Source organism: Echinops telfairi, unplaced genomic scaffold (assembly GCF_000313985.2).
Source record: "Echinops telfairi isolate 266 unplaced genomic scaffold, ASM31398v2 ScPeMD7_7469;HRSCAF=8507_1, whole genome shotgun sequence".
Lineage (NCBI taxonomy): Eukaryota > Metazoa > Chordata > Mammalia > Afrosoricida > Tenrecidae > Echinops > Echinops telfairi.
In genome coordinates this window covers 5,557,042-5,566,882 of record NW_022111373.1, presented here as the reverse complement: position 1 = coordinate 5,566,882, position 9,841 = coordinate 5,557,042, and the positions used below count along the sequence as shown (strand labels likewise).

General features: G+C 42.5%; 1 protein-coding gene across 2 annotated transcripts in view; it reads left to right on the top strand.

Moving 5' to 3' along the window:
- Positions 1 to 545: 545 nt before the first annotated feature.
- Positions 546 to 9,841, top strand: part of SEC24A (SEC24 homolog A, COPII coat complex component) — a 102,184-nt gene continuing 92,888 nt past the window's right edge. For both annotated transcript variants that reach the window (XM_045285075.1, XM_004696619.2), the window contains exon 1: positions 546 to 831. In XM_045285075.1, the coding sequence (XP_045141010.1) occupies positions 735 to 831 (97 nt within the window). In that variant the 5' untranslated portion in view covers positions 546 to 734. The remainder of the gene's footprint in view (positions 832 to 9,841) is intronic.

The window sequence follows — 9,841 nt, the reverse complement described above, 5'->3', positions numbered from 1 at the left end:
ACCATGCTGACAAAATGTAAAACAATCAAAGTGTAATGGACATTAATCGGTTTGGCTACCACGGGGGTTTAAGTCTCAAAGTGAGCGATACTGTCTGTCGTCTTAGGCCAAGTTGACAAAAACCACAGGCGAGGAACCGACAGTCAACAGGCCAGACAAGCAGCTACTGAAGCTCTGGCAGCGGCGATGGAGGTCGGGCCCGCGAGAAGACGCTCACGACGGCGGGGATTTCCGTCACGGTGACACACAAGGCTTCCGGCCTGTGTCAAGAGTCAGTGACGTGGCGGCTGAGGCCAGGGACGGTCCTTCGTCCCGGGAAACCCCAGCTGTCAGGAGGCCTGGGGCAGCCCGGCTCGCTCACCGCGCCGGCAGTCTCCGCGGCGAGCAGGAGCCGGAAGTGCCACGTGTCCCGACTGCGCCTGCGCGACCGGCGGCTGACAGGCACTTCCGGCCGTGGCCTCCCTCAGCGCGCCGCCGCCTCCCGGCCCGCTGTTCCCGGCGCCGCGGGCCCGACGTCCAAGCCTCCGCTCCCGGACCGGGCGCTGGCTGCCGGCGGGCTGGGGCGAGTGCGGCGCCATGCTCACGGCCTGACGCGCTGCCCTCTGTCCTCCCGGCCGTCGGTCCTTACTCGTTAGCTCCCCCGACTCTGCTTTCAGCAGTCGCCTTTCGGTTCTCCGCCGCTTGCTGTCGCCGACCCCCACCGGCCCCTTCCACCCCCGATCCTCGCCGTCGTCATGTCCCAGCCGGGGATACCGGTCTCCGGCGGCGCCGCGTCCGGCCTCCAGGCCCAAAACGGGGCCGCGCCGACCTCGGGGTCTCCCTACACCAACGGTGAGTGCCGTCCGGGCTGCGCCCGGGCTCGAGCCGATCTTGGTTGCTGCTGCCACCCGAAGTTAGAGAGTGACCTCTGGGCCGGGTGGCGGTGGGCGGCTGGGCCCCCGAGACCCAGGTCTGGTCTGTGTGTCTGGCCGCCCAGGTCTGGTCTGTGAGTGCAAACACTTCACTGTCGAGTCGATGTTGACCCCCGGCGACCTGTATTCGGTCCCTTGGGTGTACACGGGTAACGCACGTTCCCTCCCCTCGTCGTGCCTGCTTGCGCCCCGTTCCCCACTGCGCCACCGCGCCCCGGGCTGCTAGAGGGCGGGCTCTTGGCCAGAGTCACCTCCGTTCCGCAGGGCCCGCAGCGGGGGCGGACCAGGCCAGGAGGCCTAGGTCTGAGCTTGCAGAGATGAATGAATGAAGCTGCCTTGGGGACACCCCCCCAGAACACCCGAATTGTACTTAGACCCCTTGTTCCCATTTTCGGCTTGGAGGAGCCAAGCAGCGGTAGGATCGCGTGTTTGATTGCCAGAGAGAGGCCTGTTACATCCCCTGGAGAGTGGGTGGGTGAGCACAACTCTCTAAACGTCACCGGAGGGTACTGCTGGCCCCACAGTTTGTCATTTGGTGTTAGTGTCTTATAAGTAGGATTCTCTACAGTGTTCCTTATTAAGCTTTCATAGAGAAAGATATTCTATCAGCTGCTTGCCTACAAATCATTGGCTTATGGATGTAAAACAAGTAGAATAATACCAACATTCTTAAATTGCCCATTGGTATTAAGATTGCTGTAAAGTTATAGAAAATAGCCAATGACCAAACTGTGATTTTCCCGCCCCCCCCCCCATTGTTTTTAGAGAACCCTACTGTTTTCTTTACAAAGGAGACACTAAAAGACTTTTAAAAATGTGTGTGAGTAGGCAGGTATGTGGGCAGTAGCAAGAATAAGTGGGGCCTAGACATTAGAATGGTCGGAGCTTGAATCAATTGTTCTTTCTCCAATTATGGTAACAGATTATATAAACAGTATCTCATTCAAGGCTATTTAGTACCATATACACAGAAGTTGACTTTATTTTAAGACATTCGTTTAAAAGTTAAGAAGACCTAAGCAACATGCTATAGGGAGTTTTCTTATAATCTATAACTTCACATGAACTATAAAGGGCAAATCACACGAACGTGTGCAAGCTTTTATATGTAAGTGCAGTTTTGATCATCTTGAAACGTCAAAGGAATTTAGTCTGTGTTTTGCTCTATTGGAGATGTTGCCATTATGTTGATGAGAATCAGTCCAACAGATAGCTGTTGACACATCTTCAGAATTCTTGTAATTGGGGATATGAGAGAATAAGAAAACAGTCCCTGTTTACAGATTGCCCAGAGCCAATTTGGGATTCAAATCTACATCTGATTTTAAAGCAGGGGCCAAACCAAACCCGGTGCCATCTAGTTGATTAACTCAGTGCCCCTATAAGGCAGAGTAGACCTGAGTTTCTGAGACCCTACATCTTTTAGGGGAGCAGATGGCCTCATTTTTGTCCCATGGAATGACTGCTAGGTTTGAACCTTTGACCTTGCAGTTAGCCTCCCATCATTTAAACCACCGTGTCACCAGGACTTCTTTGCAGGGTGTTAGCAGCTCCAAAAATATGACCAGCTCAGGTGAGGAGGGAAATCCTTGTTGTTAGTCACTGGCAAGTTGATTCCACCCTAGGATTACTTACTCCCTGTTGGCAAGGTAAGCACCCATAGGAGTTTTAAGGCTGTGAGCTTTCCGAAGCTAATCGCCAGGCCTGTTTACCAAGGTTTTTCTGGGTAGTGAAGTTCAAACTGCCAAGTTTGGGTTAAGTGTCAAGTGGCTTCTGTAGCAGTCAGAGAAACAGTAGAATTGCAAATACGTTTCCACTTAAGATATAATTTGATAGTCTTTTTGTAAGTCCCATTCTTAGAGTTAAAAATGTTTATTTGATAGGTTTATTTATTTTTTTTTTGGATAGGTTTACTCTTAAAGTGCATAGTGCCCTATATTGGATTGCTCTTTTGTTTATACAACTAATAGAAAATGGTAATGTACAGGAGAACTAGAGGGGAGGGGATTTCTCTATGAAATAGAACAAGACGATTTGGTGTTTAAATCTAGTTTTGTTTAGCTTTTTCCAGGACTATAATTGTTGCTTAAATGTTCTATTGAAAACACCTAAGCTTTAGCTTTAATGTGGCTTGCCCAAATTACCTGTTATAGTATGTTTGGACCTTCCAATTAGGCTAGATCATAATCAAAAGACCCTTTTGTCACCTCTTTCATGAAAAAATATATTATTAATTGGGATTTAATACATATATCATTTCGTATTTCAGTCATGTCAAGTAGATTTGTCCAATTGCTACCACGATCAGTTTCCATACATTCTTTTTATACATGAACTCCATGTATCATCTCCCTTTTACCCCATCGCCACCACTGTATCCTCCTCTTCCCGAAACTCATATTCTACTTGCTGTCCCTATAGGTTCTCAATCCGCTTCAAGAGGGTGACATAACACCTCTGAGCTACACCACCATTTAAATTTTCTATAGCTTCCTCTCATATGGTGTTGTTTCCATACAACCAAGACATTTACACACACACCTTGGTAATTTGCTCTGTGATAGATTGCTGCATGACATTCTGGAGGTCGTATGTGTATGTACATGAGGGCTTTAAAAAGTTCATGGAAAAATTCAATTATCTCTTAATTCCATTTTCCCATGTACTTTTTGAAGCCTCCTTCTATATTGTCTTTGTAAAAAAGATGCGACTGAAAGACCGCTTAGCCACAAATCAGTGCTGTGAGTTAGACATTGGTTTGCTAACCACAAGGGGTGGTTCAATCATACCAGGCACATGCAGCAGAGAGAAAGATAAGGCTGGCTGCCCCCAGGATGATTTGTCGTCTTGGAAACTCTGTCGAGGGTTGCTATGAGTCAGAGTGTTTACTGGATGGCAGTGGATTCGGTTTAGTTTGAGTTTCATGTACATAAGGCTTACAGGCCACCCCATTATCAATGAATGCTTCATTGACTGAAGCAGTTTGCCAAGGCAATGAAAACTTGCAGTTTTATTTATTTCATTTTTGCTATACTTATATATAGTCATTTTTTTGTATACAGAACTATACACAAAGGTCAGAAAGATATTCTCATCTCTCCTTCCCTCTTCTCTGCCTGAATTCTCCTCCTATATTATAATTTTGTAAAATATTAGCTGTTTTCCCTTCAAACTATAAGTCCTACAAGAATATCTACAATTGTGCAGAAACTTGTCTCCCGAATTCCTCGCACGTTGTCTCATCACATTTCAGAGGTGCACCAGTTTGGTGGAACAGAAGTTTCAGGACTGTATTTTGCAATTCAGTTCACTAAACCTGAATCAAATGATTTATAGTAAGATTAGTGTTCACTTGCAGCTGTTTCCCCCTGGAGGTCGTATGTGTATGTACATGAGGGCTTTGTTTCCCCTGGTTCATTTTTCTGTGAGTTTTTGCACAGTGGTATCAGCCAAAACACATTATAATGTGTGGGTTCCCCATCAGCTTAAATAATAGGCTTATAATACCTCTGTTTTAGGGGTGACAAAATCAAGATCCCTTTTAACTATGTATGTTATGATGTATGCCATGGTTAAGGTTGTTTAATATGGGAATCCCATAGTCATGCTGTCAATAGAAATGACCCCTGTGATTGCTGACCCTGCTTTTGGCTAAATTGGCTTTGATCATTTCAGTGGAGGGGGGGGGGGTTTGCTCTGGGATTCCCATAAGATTCTTGGCATACTTCTTTGAGTTTATTGAATTGTTGGTAGTCACTTTTGGACTTCTGATTTGCCTCTGCTCATAGACTGTGAGCTCCAGAAAACCAGAAACAGTAACAAGAGATAACATTTATTATTCACTTACTGTGTGTCTGCCCAGGTGCTGTGCTAGGGTTGCATTATATGCATCATCTCCTTTAATCTCAGAACAGCCCAGTGGCGTCAAAGGTGTTATTTATACTGATGAAGAAACTGTGAGGAATGGTTAAGCAACTAGATCAAGGTCACATAGCTAAACGTTTTTGTTTTTAATTGGGGAAACCAGGTTGAAACATAAGCAAAGCAACAGAAACCAAGTGTAGCAGCTCTACAGGACAGAGTAGAGCTGCCCCAGCCGGTTCCAATGCTGTGCTGTGATCCTCACGGAAGCAGACTGCTGCATCGTTCTCCCAAAGAGAGCCCGGTGGGTTTGAACTGCGGACCTTTATAATGAGCAGCTGGACACTTGAGGTTAAGTAGAATAGCAGTTGGGTTAGACTCATAGTGACCCTGTGTACAACAGAATGACACACTGCCTGGTCCTGTGCCAAGCTCACCATTGTTTTTATGTTTGAGCCTATCGGTGTAGCCACTTTGTCAGTCCTTCTTAACTGAAAGTCTCCCCCCTTTTCGCTGCCTCAGCACCTTACCAGCATGATGTCTTTCTCTTGGGACTGGTCTCTCCGAACAACATGTCCAAAGTCCATGAGATGACGTCTTGCTGACCTTGCCTCTAAGGGGCATTCTGGTAGTCCTTTTTAGTTAACCTTTGTTAGTCTCCTTGATCTAAGTCGTAGCCTCTTGATTTAGTGTCTGAACTAAGAATCAGAACCTTCTCACTGCTTTCTTTATGGAAATAGATACATAGAAATACAGTAAAAAAACAAAATGAAACAAGAAAGAAATACAGTCAATGTTTGCTGACATTTTCCTAAACTGGAGCCTTGTTTATTTTCCTTCAATTTATAATTGGTGCCTGGCCTGATCCAAGTTTGTTATTCTTAGATTATTTGTAGTTTCAACATTATGTAACTGTCTTATAGATCCCAAAATTGCCTGTAACCACACATTGAATTTTCTAGCATTTGCTTTTTTTTGAAAGCACTTGCTTGAATGTCTGACCTATACTTTGTACTCATGCAGTGGCATGGATTGATTGTACTCATAATTTCAGTTGGTCAACTCTTCAAGGATGTAAATGTGTTACTAAATTAAATTTTTCCCCAAATAGTTAACCAGTTCTTACTGGTTGTATTTAAAATCAAATACATAGAAGGCAAAACCTTTTCAAGCTTTCAGTAGCTCATTGCTGTATAAAATGTCGTTATTTTTGAGTACTTGGCTACTTATCTGTGACTTTTATTGACCCTTTCAATAAGCCCCCCAAAAAAAGGACCCATAGGGTTTTCAAAGCTAAAGATTTTCCCACCCCCAACAATTTTTTGGAATATGATTCACATATCATAATCACATCAAGTAGAGTTGTGCAATCATCACCACTATCAGTTTTGGAACATTTCTTCATTCTTATACTCATCATTATTAGCTCCCCGTTTTCCCCCACCCTCCCCTGCCACACCCCCAAGGAACCATTAATCCAGTTACTGTCGCTATAGGCTTACCCATCCTGGATTTCACATACAGAAAAGAATTACCAACCCCCCCCAAACTAACAACAGTAACAAAACAATACAGATTAAAAACCCCAATTGAAAAGAAAGCAGAAAATATGAAAAAACTAGAACAAATTTTAATGTATCATTAGGGAGATCAAGTGATTGAGTGCTAAATTTTAACTTAACTGCATCAACAACAATCTACTTTTCAATGCATTCTGCATGATAGCAAAGCTATTCACAATCCTGGTCCATGATCAGAGGGAATTCACCAGGGACTTAATCTATGTGTGGACCCTACGAATGGATTTGGGGCTTCCATTGTCATCTGTAGCCTTCTGCAAACCAGGTGTTCACAATTGAACAAAGCAATAGATGCTTATGGAAGCAGACTGTCTCAAATGTCTCCTACTGAGCTGATAGTGGTTTGAATCTCTGACCTTTCAGGTAGCATCCACGTTCTTTAGTCATTGCACCAACTAGGGCACCTTTCTTTCATGTAGGACACCATAATTAGTAGAACAACAAGAATATATTTGAAGACCCTTGGATTGACTAAATCGGTCATTTTCTTCGATTTCATGTCAAAAAGGGAAAAGTGAATAAACCAAAACTTATTGCCATTGAGTCAGTTTTGACTCACAGCAACTCACTCTGTGGGATAGAGTATTACTAGCTCTTTGGGTTTCCAATGCTGTCAGTCTTTATGGGAGCAGAAAGCCTCATCTTTCTTCTTTTTCAATTGCTGGCCTAACCCTCTACTGCTACCAGGGCGCCTTTTAAAGTGTGAATAAACCCACACTCCTAACTCACTGCCATTACGTCAATTCCAACTCAGAGCAACTCGTGGGACAGAGTGGAACTGTTCCTGTGAGTTTCTGAGAACTGTTAACTTTTTACCACAGTAGAAAGTCTTATCTTTCTCCCAAGGGAATGAGTGGTGATTTCAAACTGCAGACTTCGTGGTTAACAATGGCCATGAAATTCAAGATTGCTATATAAATGTATTTTACATAATTATTGAAGAGTGAGAGTTAAGGGAAATAAAACATTTCTGAGTCTGTGTGTTGTATGATAGCGAAGTGTTTGGTTGTTTTCTACACACATTCAGATTGCCTTGGCTTTATTGACTCTAATATTCTTATTGGTGGGTTCTCATTGGTGGTACCATTCAATAGTGGCCTTTTCCTCTGACAGACCTTTTTGTTTTTAATCATCTTATTGGAGGCTCATACAACTTTTATCACAATCCATACATACATCAGTTGTGTAAAGCACATTTGTACATTCATTTCCCTCACCATTCTCAAAACATTTGCTCTCCACTTGAGCCCCTGGCATCAGCTTCTCATTTCCCCCCTTCTACCCTGCTCCCCCTCCCTCATAAACCCTTGATAATTTATGAATTATTATTTTGTCATATCTTGCCCTGTCCGACGTCTCCCTTCACCCACTTTTCTGCTGTCCGCCCCCCAGGGAGGAGGTCACATGTAGATCCTTGTCATCGGTTCCCATGGCAGACCTTTTTGTCTGGTTAGAGGCCCAGTGGCACCAGGGCGTCTTTGTAGAGGGCCGCAGTACAATTTAAAGTGGTATTTAGTACTTTCACACTTTTAACTTCAACAAATATGAATGTGTCAACTTTCATTGGGGTCATTGGGGTCTTTAGACTTAATTATAAATAGAAAACCTAGCCCATGGCTATTGAGTTAGTTCTGACTCTTAGCAGTCCTATAAAATAGGGCAGAACTGCTCCTGAGGGTTTCTGAGACTATAATTAATTTATGGAAGCAGATAGCTTAATTTTTCTCTCAAATTAAAAACAGAAGGGTCTAAAATTTAACCTGAAATAGTCTCAGTGAAGGTAATGTGCTTGCTAGTAGCCAGGATTAAATGAGTTTGTTTAACTGTTCTTTTAATTTGGAAAGATGAGTATAATTTTGGCAGTCTTTGGTTCTCTGGCTTCCTATAATTCCATAAATTGTAATTTAGCAGTCAAATAGAACAGGATTCCAAATTAGATATTTGAGTCACAATCATGTCAGGCTTTGTTGGGAGATTAGTGTGTGTATATGCGTATCCAAAGAGGGTAACATGATTGCTTGGCAATAGAACTTAATCGGTTTGGATGCTATATAATACTGTATGAAATGTCCAAGGTATGTGAGACAAAGCCATCCTTTCTTCTAAGAAGCATTGTAATCGTACTTTTTCCCACTTAGATTTGTTTGTTTTTCTGTCAGTCTATTGTATATTTAATATTCCGTGCTCGAATTCAAGGGCATTGATTCTTCTTTGGCCTTCCTATTCATTCTCCAACGTTTGCATGCATGTGCAACAACCCAAACGAAGTCCACTGCCAGTGAGTCAGTGCTGACTCACCACAGCTCTCTAAGACAGCGTAACACTGCTCCCTAGACCTTCCGAGATCACACATCTTTTAGGGAGCAGATGGGGTTGTCTTTCCCCACGGAGTGGCTGATGGATCAGAACTGTTGGCCTTGTAACTGACTAGCAGCCTAGTGCATTTCACACCTGCTTCATGCATATACACAGGAGGCAATTAAAATTACCGTGTCAGGTGTACTGTAGTCTTCAAAGTAAAACCTGGACTTTTGTTTGTTTTTTGAGATGAACTTGTTTGTCATGAAAGACTTAAGTCCATTTCAATTTTTCTTTTCCTCCCTGTTGTTTGTTTTTGCTTTTAAGCCACTTAGGTTTGAGGGGTAAGGAATCTAGAGGGACTTTTTTGGTTTGTTTTCAAGAAATATACTATATATATTTACTGAGCCCATCAAGAAATGAAATCAACAACAATATCCTGTTAAACCCTCCATATATATGGTTTTTTTAATCTTGCTTGTCAACCTACCTCTCCCACTTTTTCCCTATGCTGCCAACCTTTTTATTTTTTTAATTTCAAAAAACGTTTTCTATTCGGTAGTAAGGTCTTTACTTTCGGAGTACTCTAAAGATCTCTATTGCAGTGGGTTTGCCCAGTGCAACACTTCATTTGATTTCCTACCTGCTGCTTCCAAAGCCGTGAATTGTGGACTTAAGTAAAATGAAATTCTGGACACCTGTAATCTTTTCTCCAAACCAAGGGACTACTTGGGCAATTTTTAATGTTTATGATATTTTATTAGCACAAACACCTTTAAACTTTTTATTTAAAGTTGTATGTGTAAGCAGTACTTTAAATACATACTGTTGTTCAATATATTTTTTCTAGTTTCTTTTATATTTTATGAAATAATTTGATTAGAACTATTCAGTCCACCTTTTTTATTTTTGAAAATTTTATTGTGAAACATACATAAGATGTATTTAAACATGTATGTCCAGTTTTGTTTTGTTTTTTAAATCATTTTATTAGGGGCTCATACAATTCTTATCACAATCAATACACACATCAATTGTGTAAAGCACATTTGTACATTCATTTTCCTCATCATTTTCAAAACATTTCCTCTCCACTTAAACTCCCGACATTAGGTCCTCATTTTTCCCCTCCCTCCCCACTACCCCCTCCCTCATGAGCCCTTGATAGTTTATAAATTGTTATTTTGTCAT